General features: G+C 42.7%; 1 protein-coding gene across 3 annotated transcripts in view; it reads left to right on the top strand.

Annotated features, from left to right (window-relative positions):
- fnip1 (folliculin interacting protein 1) overlaps positions 1 to 13,550 on the top strand; it is a 114,291-nt gene that overhangs the window by 93,656 nt on the left and 7,085 nt on the right. For all 3 annotated transcript variants that reach the window (XM_034177984.1, XM_034177981.1, XM_034177983.1), the window contains 3 exons: positions 666 to 835; positions 3,772 to 5,518; positions 6,215 to 6,380. In XM_034177984.1, coding sequence (XP_034033875.1) covers positions 666 to 835; positions 3,772 to 5,518; positions 6,215 to 6,380 — 2,083 coding nt within the window. The remainder of the gene's footprint in view (positions 1 to 665; positions 836 to 3,771; positions 5,519 to 6,214; positions 6,381 to 13,550) is intronic.

Genomic DNA, 13,550 nt, shown 5'->3' with positions numbered 1-13,550 from the left:
TCCTGTCAGAGCACCTTCAGTCATAGACTGAGACCACCGAGGTGCACCACAGAATGCCACAGGAGGTCTTTCCTACCATTGGCAATCAGACTTTATAATTCCTCCCCCTTCTGCAGGAGGGATACATAACGAACAGAGTTATTCAACTTATATGTAAGGATTAAACAACGAGAAGCTGTGCATTATACAGTTTGAATGCACGACGCGGAGTCTAAAACACCACGACGCGAAGGGGAGTGGTGTTACTCCGCGAAGTGCAGAAACAAACAGAAACAAACCATTGTTTGTTTCTGTACTTTGGCAAAATAATTTCCTTTGTGATAAATAAAGTTGATCTTTTTTATTCTGATAGGACTTTGCCCTTTAATTTTTTCCAAGGTAAAAAATTGTAGAATTGGAAACTAATGTTGGTGGAGGTTTGTGCTCTACGAGTGCGGTGCTCCAGTTGTATGTTTGAGAGACTTTGACCTGAACCAGTGACCTCCTGTGGTGACTGGATGCCTTTGGTACTACACCCCAGACAGATGGTTGCTGTTGGTTGCGGTGACATGCGGCACCAGCGCATGTTCCCAGACCTGACCTGACTGTCCATATTAGTGTTAATATTTCATCCTTTTGTCTGTCTTAAATTTGCTTCTGCTGAGCAAACTGTTTTACTGTTTCAGATTCCTCCCTGCATTGTTAACGGCCGTTTTGACCAATCATTTGGCCTGGGTGCCCACCGTCATGCCCAATGGGCAGCCTCCAATCAAGATCTTTTTAGAGAAACACTCCTCCCAGTGCGTCAACTTGCTGGCAAAGATGCATCCCTACAACCCACTCTGGGCACAGCTCGGTGAGGTCAAATGCAAACATATAATCAGATATCCATTTATATTGTGTCACAGAACCAACAATACAGCAGAGGGCTGTCAAATTTTACACATTTGTTTTGTTATTCATCTGATGTAAAGTTGTCATATACATTGTATTACACTTTTAGTTGTTATTGTATAATGTAAGCAAATTGAGATGAGCTTTCAAACATTTGCAGCATGTGCAGTATGGGCGGGGGGGCAAGTTTTAGACATCCTGAAATTTTGGAACTTCATGTCATTTTGCCCTGCATGCATTTCTGTGAAAATGGATAACAAATTTGTAATTTGGTGGTGAGTTTTATTCCTCAAATTAGTGTTATGCTGTAACTATAATTGAGATCCTTATGAGGCGCCATAGTCTGCATTCATGCCTCAACTGGAAATTCATTATCCAGTGACATCTAGTGTCCGTTGTGGAGAACTGAAGACTAGAGCAGTTGTGTGTTAGCTGTAATGCTGCATTAACATGATGGTAGAAAACAGTTATACAGGTCATTATAGTTCCTGGTCAGTAATGATGTAAGATGCAGTAATTTTGAAATGTCAGACTGACAATAATTACTGAACTAAAAGAATTAAACAGTCTTTTGGTATTTTTCATAATGCTATATTAGAACAGGAAGCTCTGGCTCTTATTTTTTGTGATATTAAAACATTTTTTTAACATTGTGCAGGTTATTTCTGATTATCCTAAATGAAGCCAAACTAAGTAATTTCTCATTGCCCATGTTTCACCATTGTTAAAGGTACATCAACATCCGGTGTGTACATTTTTCTGCAGCAACATGTACCATCAAGTTGTGTGGGTGTCATTCTCTACTAGTGGTGATGGCGGTTTCCATCATAATCTTGCTTAAAACCACATCCTTGTGGTGCTGATGTCATGCTTCACTCACTTTATCACACGTTATATTTATCACACTTGGCAGACATTGATAGCTGTCACAGACACATGAAGGCAGACGTACAGTGCATCCAGAATTATTCACAGTGCTACACTTTTCCACCGTTCTACGTTACAGCCTTATTCGAAGATGGATTAAATTAATTTTTTCCCCTTATATTTCCAGACACAATAACTCATGATGACAATGTGAAATGTTTTTTGCAAATCTGTTAAAAAAAAAAAAAATTAAGAAATCACATGTACATAAATATTTACAGCCTTTGCCGTGAAGTTCAAAATTGAGCTCAGGTGCATCCTGTTTCCACTGTTCATCCTTGAGATGTTTCTACAGCTTAATTGGAGTCCACCTGAGGTAAATTCAGTTGATTGGACATGATTTGAAAAGGCACACACCTGTCTACATATAAGGTCCCACAGTTGATGGTGCATGTCAGAGCACAAATCAAACATGAAGTCAGAGGAATTATCTGTAGACTTCTGAGACAGGATTGTCTCAAAGCACAAATCCTGGGAAGGGTACAGAAACATTTATGCTGCTTTGAAGGTCCCAATGAGCACAGTGGCCTCCATCATTGATAAATGAAAAAAGTTTGGATCTACCGGGACTCTTGCTAGAGCTGGATGCCCATCTAAACTGAGCGATAAGGGGGAGAAGCTCTATCAGAACTTCAGCATTCCTCTGTGGAGAGAGAACCTTCCAGAAAGACAACCATCTTTGCAGCAATCCACCAATCAGGCCTGTATAGTAGAGTGGCCAGATGGAAGCCACTCCTTAGTAAAAGGCACATGGCAGCCCACCTGGAGTTTGCCAAAAGGCACCTGAAGGACTCTCAGACCATGAGAAACAAAAACCTTGTCTGATGAGACAAAGATTCAACTGTTTGGTATGCCAGGCATCATGTTTGGAGGGAACCAGGGATCATCCCTACAGTGAAGCATGGTGGTGGCAGCATCATGCTGTGGGGATGTTTTTAGTAGCAAGAACTATGAGACGAGTCAGGAATCGAGGGAACAATTAATGCAGCAATGTACAGAGACATTCTGGATGAAAACCTGCTCCAGAGCGCTCTTGACCTCAGACTGGGGTGATGGTTCATCTTTCAGCAGGACAGTGACTCTAAGCACACAGCCAAGATATCAAAGGAGTGGTTTCAGGACAACTCTATGAATGTCCTTGAATGGCCCAGCCAGAACCCAGACCTGAATCTGATTGAACATCTCTGGAGAGATCTGAAAGTGGCTGTACACCGACGCTCCCCACCCAACCTGATGGATCATGAGAGTTGCTGCAAAGAGGAATGTGCAAAACTGCCCAAGGATAGGTGCGCCAAGCTTGTGGCATCATATTCAAGAAAACTTGAGGCTGTAATTGCTGCCAAAGGTACATCAACAAAGTATTGACCAAAAGAGTATGAATACTTACGTACATGTGATTTCTTAGTTTTTATTTTTAATAAATTTGTAAAAAGAAATTCCAAGTTACTTCTTACATGTTGTCATTATGGGGTGTTGTGAGTAGAATTTTGAGGGGAAAAATTAATTTACTCCATTTTGGAATCAGGCTGAAACATAACAAAATGTGGAAAAAGTGAAGTGCTGTGAATACTTTCTGGGTGCACTGTAAGTTCATGGAACTCACATTTACACTTTCTAACATGTGGCAAACTACATACACTGTATGTCATACAGTAAGTGCTGTTTGAGGTGTTCACTACTGTTATCTCTGGGCCATTTTTTGTTCCTGTTGTTGTTGTTATTGTTGGTGTTTATTGCTTTATCATTTATAAGTAGAATTAGGAGTGAAAACGAAAAGCTGCAGCAATCTGTTGCAACAGTGGTGCAATAGATTTGTGTAGTTACCACTCCCATGCTACCTTGTCCATTCTCCTTGTACATATGTCATTGCATCAGGAATGGTGTGCCCCCCCCCACCGCATATTATCTAGTTTCAGTGTCTGCAAACATTTGTTCATTGATACCTTTTGTTTTTACTCTCCCTGTGTGTAGGTGACTTATATGGGGCCATAGGGTCACCAGTGCGACTGTCTAGGACAGTGGTGGTCGGCCGCAGGCAGGAACTTGTCCAGAGACTCCTTTACGTCCTAACATACTTTGTCCGCTGCTCCGAGCTCCTGGAGACACACATGCTGGACAGCGCTGAGGATGAGGCGATCGTGATGCCTGGCTCTCTCATCACCACATCCCTCCGGAAGGGAGAGGTGGAGGAGTCAGATTATGTCCTTGTTACTGTCCATAAGCCCAGTGGGGACTACTTGTCCCAGGGGGTTCATAGCCATCAAGCTGAGGCAGAAGACAGCAACTACCCCTCAGATAACAGCCTCCAGAGCAGCAACTACACAGACACAGAGGTGGAGCGTGATGCAGGGGACACACCCAAGGAGGAAGAGGAGGATGAAGATGAGGACAGCAGTGAGAGTCAAGGGTCGAGGAGCAGTGTGCTTCATACGGGCCACAGTGAGATAACCAGGCAAAACACTGTTCTTGCACTCAGAACTGAAGATTCTGCTGAGACCACAGAGCTACACAGGGAGTCCAGCAGGCTGCTAGCTACTGAGGTTCGCCTGGAGACGGTGGTGAGTGTTGGCTCAGCCTCCAACAGAGAGGAGGCCTTTGTGCTGGATGCAGAGACCACAGTTGACCCGGATCTTTTGGTCCCAGTCAAACCCACAGAATTGACTTCTGGCACTCCAGAGAGTAAAAATGCTGGAGTAGATGCTGGTTCTGAGGTAGGAATAACGAACCAGCCACCAAAAGTCTTGTCTCCCCAGCCTTTGTGTATCCCTCTGGAAAGGAAACCACCAGATAAGAACCAGACTGCATCACTGCCGGTGCCAGGGATGCAGGGAAACTTGATGATGGGGCCCATGGCTATCACTGTAACAGAAGACGCAGAGCCAGTAACAAAAGTGACGTTCCTCATTGGAGACTCTATGTCACCTGAGTCGGACACAGAGAGTCGCAGAATGAAAGTGGAAGAGGAGATCAAAAAGCACAAGAAACAGCTGAAGGAAAACCAAACACTTCAACATCAGCTACTGCTACTTCAGCATCAACATCATAAACCACAGTGTCAGAAAGGAGCATATTCAAAGACCAGCAATAGCAATACATTAGAGGACCAAACCAAACACTCAAAGGAGCCTCCAGCGCTCTCCCGGGTGTCTAGTAAGATGCCTCAGTGGTTCCCAGACTGTGGAGACGACAGGGATTTTGATGAGTATTTCAGTCCGGAACACTGTGGGACGACAAGGACTATAGATGATGTGGCCAAACTACAGGAGACCAGTGCCACAGACAGCATACATGATACATTGGATCCTTCAGAAGCTCTCCGGCCTGGGGATTTGGGAGGTCACAGCTTTCATCGTACAGTTGGAGTTAAGGATTTGGGACTCTGTTTATTTTCAGGAAATGGAGATGAAGGGTCCAGCATAAGTGGGGACAGAAAAGAAGACACTTTAAGGAATATCCAAAAGAGGTGTAGGTGTGGGTCTACAGACTCTGCAGAAATGTGCTCCTGCAGGGGTTGTTCTGCTGAGCAGGACAGTGGTCTTTTATCAGTTACTATCTTTCAAGATGGAATCTACAAGAGCAAAGAGGACCAAAAGCACAAGGTGCTGCCCATCAACGACTGGGACATACCACGTAACGAGAGCTCAGACAGTGCATTGGGGGACAGTGAGAGCGAGGAGACAGAAGATTGGCAGGAGGAAGTGCTGATACCCTTCCCTGGGTGAGTAGATGGTGACATTCATTTAAACACATCATCTTCTTCTTCTTCTTCTTTGTCTTTCGGCTGTACCCGTTAGGGGTCACCACAGCAGATCGTTTCCATCTCACCCTGTCCTCTGTATCTTCCTCTGTCACACCAACCACCTGCATGTCCTCCCGCAGCACACCCATAATCCTCCTCTTTGGCCTCCCTCTTTTCCTGCCGTGTGGCTCCATTCTCAGCATCCTTCTCCCTATATACCCTGGGTCCCTCCTCTGCACATGTCCAAACCATCTCAATCTCACCTCTCTGATTTTGTCTCCAAACCGTCCCACCTGAGCTGTTCGTCTGATATGTTCATTCCTAATCTTGTCCATTCTCGTCACTCCCAAAGAGAATCTCAACATCTTAACTCTGCCACCTCCAGGTCTGCCTCCTGTTTTTTTTGTTAGTGCCACCGTCTCTAAACCATACAACATAGCTGGTTATGTAAGGTAGAATTCAGTATGTAAACTTAGTGTAAAATGTATAGTTTTACACCAATGTATGGCTCACATCAGGGTGAATGAGAGGCATTATTTGCAAAGCGCTTTGAGCATCTGATGCAGATGGAAAAGTGCTATATAAATGCAGTCCATTTATAGTTTAGAACAGTAATAGTGGTATTGACAACAGCATATTCGTTAAGTGTCTTAATATCATCTCTTTCATTTACAGATCAAAACTGGTGGAGAACTATTCAAAGCCAAGCATTGCCAATTTTGGGCGGTCACTTTTCGGGGGCTACTGTCCCACCTATGTGCCAGATTTTGTACTGCATGGGATGCCTGGCGACGAGAAATTACGTCAGTGCCTCATGGCTGATTTAACCCATGCTGTTCAGGTAACGCATTCAAGTGTTTTGGTCTGTTAATCAAGAAACTGTTCCTCCTGACATGAACAAATTTGACAGTAGGCTTTTGGACTTGTGTAGGGCTCATCATATATTTTTCAAATCGGCTTTTGTTGTCTCATATCACATTATCTAATGACAACTAAAGTTATAAACTTCTCACCTGTGTTGGCAAGTGATTACAGCAGTGTCTCTCTTGGCTGTCAAGGATGTGTGACTTTAATCATCAGCATCTGTTTTTGTGTGTTTGGGTATAACTGGTTTTTACTGCACCCTCCTAGTTTTCCTACTGATGTTGTGAGAATGCGGCTGATCTTGATGGGGTATCAAAGATGAGGTTATGGCACGTCTTCTATCCTCCTCTTGCTTGGTTTCTTTCTTTCTTTGAGCTGATCACACAATATCTGATGGGACCTTGGTTCTCTTTTCATAAAATATACGCTCTCCTCCTGGGATTATTCATATTGATTGCTTCGATGCTGGTGGACTTGGCTTCTTCAACCACAATGAGATTGCTTTTTGCTAAAAGATGCTGCAAAGACAGTTTTGATGGAAGACTTTCTGGTAGTTAAAGTTCCATCTATAGGAGAACTCATTTCCCAGTCTTCATCAGTATTGAAGACAACTACTGTGTCCACAAGGATTGTGGTTTCATTCCTCACGGCCTTATTTTGAAAGACCTGTCTTCTCAGACTTCCAAAAGCAGCTGGATCACATTTCAGACAGTGTTCTAACTCATCTGTAAGAAATGCAACTCTGATCACTCATATAATTAATTTTATTTTCCTGGTCAATTCCTCATTTCAGGTTGTGTTGGCCACAGTTTGTCTGCTTTTGGACAGGATTTTATTTTATATTTTATTTAACCAAGCTAGTCCCATTGAGATCGTGATCTCTTTTACAAGGGAGACCTGAACAATTATAAAGTTTCCAATTCACCTAACCTGGATAACTCCGTAAGGGTGATTTCACATCTCCACTTTGTTTTGTCCCATAGCAGGGAATAGAATGTTCCGAGGTTGCACTTTTTTCTCTTGCTTTGATTTGCTTTCACATGGCAATATTTCTGTAGCTGCTTTTACACCAGACTAAAATTGGCTCCTTTCTCGTCACCGCACCTCACCTAGTTTCACCAAGCAGCCCCCGCCTGACCACATAAGGCAGCGAGTCCTCGCGAACAGGCACACCACTCAGAGAAAGTCAGACAAAGTTTTTTCTCTGTCTCTAAGCTCATAGACTCCAAGCCACCTTGGCCTCACCTGTGCTCAGCTCAGGATTGCCTCGTGCAGGGTGTAACTCTGTAAATTTGAGTGAGCGTAGTGTACATTTGATGTTTGATGTTTCTGTGTAATTGTTTCCACGCTCAGTCTGGAGAATGGATGGTGAAGTGCACCAAGATGAACATGAGTCAGCTGCAGTGGGAGGGAGTCCAGCCGAGCTCCTGAAAATTATGAACGTATAGAAATCTGGCAGACGTTTGACTGCGTTTTTCCAAATTTATTTGTAGTGGTGCATTTTTGGGCGGGAAAGAACTGATTCCGTTTTTTTGAGGATGTTCCATGTGTGATTCTGTGATGCTCCAGGGCATTTTGGTTTTGCCAGAATTATGCAGTGTGAACACCTTCCTGATTTGGTTATGCCAACCATTTAAAGCTCATAACAGGATCTTACGACGAGGGAACCCATGCTGCGTTAAGAACCGGTTAGGTCTGTACATAATTGTTTCCCAAAAAAGTAAACATTTCAGTGTTACAATGCAAATGTTTCACAGCCAATCAAACAATTACGGAGCCCACCTGGGGACATGGTGGTTAATTTGTTTTGGCCCAGATTATTGCATTCCTTCGCAATACTTTTGCGTTCCCTCGCAATATTATTTTGCGTTCCCTCGCAATATTATTTTGCGTTCCCTTGCAATAACCTAATATCATATTAAAGCTCATGCCTGTCAGAGCACACAGTGAGTGGAATCAGGTGTGGGGAGACTGAAAGCATATGCACGCAGGCATGGACACACACAGCAGACAGCAACAGGATTCATGAGGAGACAGTAAAAAAAAAAAACATAAACGTTCAGATGCAGATGATATGTATGTATGTACGAGGGCTGTCAATAAAGTATAGGTCCTTTTTATTTTTTCAAAAACTATATGGATTTCATTCATATGTTTTTACGTCAGACATGCTTGAACCCTCGTGCGCATGCGTGAGTTTTTCCACGCCTGTCGGTGACGTCATTCGCCTGTGAGCACTCCTTGTGGGAGGAGTCGTCCAGCCCCTCGTCGGAATTCCTTTGTCTGAGAAGTTGCTGAGAGACTGGCGCGTTGTTTGATCAAAATTTTTTCTAAACCTGTGAGACACATCGAAGTGGACACGGTTTGAAAAATTAAGCTGGTTTTCAGTGAAAATTTTAACGGCTGATGAGAGATTTTGAGGTGATACTGTCGCTTTAAGGACTTCCCACGGTGCGAGACGTCGCGCAGCGCTCTCAGGCGCCGTCGTCAGCCTGTTTCAATCTGAAAACCTCCACATTTCAGGCTCTATTGATCCAGGACGTCGTGAGAGAACAGAGAAGTTTCAGAAGAAGTCGGTTTCAGCATTTTATCCAGATATTCCACTGTTAAAGGAGATTTTTTTTTTATTAAAGATGTGTGGACGGGTCCGCGCGTCGGGACGCAGCCGGCGCGGTGCAGCGGCACAGGAAAAACACCTCCGTGTTGATAACCATTTGTAAAATCCAGGCGGCTTTTGATGGCTTTCAGTGGAGTGAGTATATGAGAAATTGTTTAACAGCTGGACATGTTCCAACTTGTCCTTAAGGCTTCCAACGGAGGTGTTTTTCCTGTGGCGGAGCGTCGCGGCGGCTGCGAGCTAACGCTGCAATCCGTCCGCACGTCTTTCATTAAAAAAATCTCCTTTAACAGTGGAATATCCGGATAAAATGCTGAAACCGACTTCTTCTGAAACTTCTCTGTTCTCTCACGACGTCCTGGATCAATAGAGCCTGAAATGTGGAGGTTTTCAGCTTGAAACAGGCTGATGACAGCGCCTGAGAGCGCGGCACGACGTCTCGCTCCGTGGGAAGTCCTTAAAGCGACATTATCACCTCAAAATCTCTCATCAGCCGTTAAAATTTTCACTGAAAACCAGCTTAATTTTTCGAACCGTGTCCACTTCGATGTGTCTCACAGGTTTAGAAAAAATTTTGATCAAACAAAGTGCCAGTCTCTCAGCAACTTCTCAGACAAAGGAATTCCGACGAGGGGCTGGACGACTCCTCCCACAAGGAGTGCTCACAGGTGAATGATGTCACCGACAGGCGTGGAAAAACTCACGCATGCCACGAGGGTTCAAGCATGTCTGACGTAAAAACATATGAATGAAATCCATATAGTTTTTGAAAAAAATAAAAAGGACCTATACTTTATTGACAGACCTCGTATATGTATAATAAACTATATTGTATATGTATGTATGTCTATGTATAATAAACTGTATTTTATACGGAGTCTTACAGCTGTGCAAGTTGTAGCAACTTACTCCGTCATCCCTCATGAATCCTGTTCTGTTGCTGTCTGCTGTGTGTGTGCGTGCATGCATGCATATGCTTTCAGTCTCCCCACACCTGATTCCACTCACTGTGTGCTCTGATAGGCATGAGCGTTAATATGGTATTAGGTTATTGCAAGGAAATGCAATAATCTGGGCCAAAAAAAAAAACCCCACCATGTCCCTAGGCGGGCTCCGTAAACAATGACTTATTTTTGGTCATCACATGAAATTTTTTTTAAAGACTTTTATATCACTTTATTTTTTGAAATGTAAGACTGTCTTGATTATAAGATGACATCACTACCACCTTTTCTTTTCTGGAGACCCAGTCTGCACTTTTATAAATAAAGGGCTTCTATTTCATCCAGTGTAGAGACTGGACAGCAAAAATGTCATTGTGCTGTGGAGTGCTTCATCCAGTGTTTTCATCATCCAAAAAGAGGCGATGTGCATGGGTTCTGTTTCTATGACTGTTATAATCCAATCACCAACAATACACTCTTCAGGCCCTGTGGTTCACACTGGTTTCACATGCATTTGGTGCCACCTGCTTTTGTGGCATATACTCGTATTGTGAGCATAAATGTTTAGACCCTGAATAAATATATATAGTATATAATATAGTGTGTGTGTGTGTGTGTGTGTGTGTGTGTGTGTGTGTGTGTGTGTGTGTGTGTGTGTGTGTGTGTGTGTGTATATATAATGTGTATGTATATATGTGTGTGTGTGTGTGTGTGTGTATATATATATAATGTGTATGTATATATGTGTGTGTGTGTGTATATATATATATACTCAACAAAAATATAAACGCAACACTTTTGGTTTTGCTCCCATTTTGTATGAGATGAACTCAAAGATCTAAAACTTTTTCCACATATACAATATCACCATTTCTCTCAAATATTGTTCACAAACCAGTCTAAATCTGTGATAGTGAGCACATCTCCTTTGCTGAGATAATCCATCCCACCTCACAGGTGTGCCATATCAAGATGCTGATTAGACACCATGATTAGTGCACAGGTGTGCCTTAGACTGCCCACAATAAAAGGCCACTCTGAAAGGTGCAGTTTTGTTTTACTGGGGGGGGGAACCAGTCAGTATCTGGTGTGACCACCATTTGCCTCATGCAGTGCAACACATCTCCTTCGCATCATCCGTGAAGAGGACACCTCTCCAACGTGCCAAACGGCAGCGAATGTGAGCATTTGCCCACTCAAATCGGTTACAAGGACGAACTGGAGTCAGGTCGAGACCCAGATGAGGACGACGAGCATGCAGATGAGCTTCCCTGAGACAGTTTCTGACAGTTTGTGCAGAAATTCTTTGGTTATGCAAACCGATTGTTCCAGCAGCTGTCCGAGTGGCTGGTCTCAGACGATCTTGGAGGTGAACATGCTGGATGTGGAGGTCCTGGGCTGGTGTGGTTACACGTGGTCTGCGGTTGTGAGGCTGGTTGGATGTACTGCCAAATTCTCTGAAACGCCTTTGGAGACGGCTTATGGTAGAGAAATGAACATTCAATACACGAGCAACAGCTCTGGTTGACATTCCTGCTGTCAGCATGCCAATTGCACGCTCCCTCAAATCTTGCGACATCTGTGGCATTGTGCTGCGTGATAAAACTGCACCTTTCAGAGTGGCCTTTTATTGTGGGCAGTCTAAGGCACACCTGTGCACTAATCATGGTGTCTAATCAGCATCTTGATATGGCACACCTGTGAGGTGGGATGGATTATCTCAGCAAAGGAGATGTGCTCACTATCACAGATTTAGACTGGTTTGTGAACAATATTTGAGAGAAATGGTGATATTGTATATGTGGAAAAAGTTTTAGATCTTTGAGTTCATCTCATACAAAATGGGAGCAAAACCAAAAGTGTTGCGTTTATATTTTTGTTGAGTATATAATGTGTATGTATATATGTGTGTGTGTGTGTATATATATATATATAATGTGTATGTATATATGTGTGTGTGTGTGTGTATATATATATAATGTGTATGTATATATGTGTGTGTGTGTGTATATATATATAATGTGTATGTATATATGTGTGTATATATATGTGTGTGTATGTGTGTGTATATATATGTGTGTGTATATGTGTGTATATATGTGTGTGTATATGTGTGTATATATGTGTGTGTGTGTGTGTGTGTATATATGGTGTGTGTGTGTGTGTGTATATATGTGTGTGTGAGTGTGTGTGTATATATGTGTGTGTGTGTGTGTGTGTATATATGTGTGTGTGAGTGTGTGTGTATATATGTGTGTGTGTGTGTGTGTGTGTATGTATATATATGTATGTGTGTATATCAATCAATCAATCAACTTCTCTCTTGTATAGCGCCAAATCACAACAAACAGTTGCCCCAAGGCGCTCCACATTGCAAGGCAAGGCCATACAATAACCATGAAACACAGTCTACGTCTAAAGCAACATAACCAAGGGATGGTCCAGGGTCACCCGATCCAGCCCTAACTATAAGCCTTAGCGAAAAGGAAAGTTTTAAGCCTAATCTTAAAAGTAGAGAGGGTATCTGTCTCCCTGATCTGAATTGGGAGCTGGTTCCACAGGAGAGGAGCCTGAAAGCTGAAGGCTCTGCCTCCCATTCTACTCTTACAAACCCTAGGAACTACAAGTAAGCCCGCAGTCTGAGAGCGAAGCGCTCTAATGGGGTAATATGGTACTACGAGGTCCCTAAGATAAGATGGGACCTGATTATTCAAAACCTTATAAGTAAGAAGAAGAATTTTAAATTCTATTCTAGCATTAACAGGAAGCCAATGAAGGGAGGCCAACACGGGTGAGATATGCTCTCTCCTGCTAGTCCCCGTCAGTACTCTAGCTGCAGCATTCTGAACCAACTGAAGGCTTTTTAGGGAACTTTTAGGACAACCTGATAATAATGAATTACAATAGTCCAGCCTAGAGGAAACAATGCATGAATTAGTTTTTTCAGCATCACTCTGAGACAAGACCTTTCTGATTTTAGAGATATTGCGTAAATGCAAAAAGGCAGTCCTACATATTTGTTTAATATGCGCTTTGAATGACATATCCTGATCAAAAATAACTCCAAGATTTCTCACAGTATTACTAGAGATCAGGGAAATGCCATCCAGAGTAACGATCTGGTTAGACACCATGCTTCTAAGATTTGTGGGGCCAAGTACAATAACTTCAGTTTTATCTGAGTTTAAAAGCAGGAAATTAGAGGTCATCCATGTCTTTATGTCTGTAAGACAATCCTGCAGTTTAGCTAATTGGTGCGTATCCTCTGGCTTCATGGATAGATAAAGCTGGGTATCATCTGCGTAACAATGAAAATTTAAGCAATACCGTCTAATAATACTGCCCAAGGAAAGCATGTATAAAGTGAATAAAATTGTTCCTAGCACAGAACCTTGTGGAACTCCATAATTAACTTTAGTCTGTGAAGAAGATTCCCCATTTACATGAACAAACTGTAATCTATTAGACAAATATGATTCAAACCACCGCAGCGCAATGCCTTTAATACCTATGACATGCTCTAATCTCTGTAATAAAATTTTATGGTCAACAGTATCAAAAGCAGCACTGAGGTCCAACAGAACAA

The sequence above is a fragment of the Thalassophryne amazonica genome, chromosome 9 (assembly GCF_902500255.1).
Source record: "Thalassophryne amazonica chromosome 9, fThaAma1.1, whole genome shotgun sequence".
NCBI classification, from domain to species: Eukaryota; Metazoa; Chordata; class Actinopteri; order Batrachoidiformes; family Batrachoididae; genus Thalassophryne; species Thalassophryne amazonica.
This window is presented reverse-complemented; position numbering and strand designations above follow the sequence as displayed.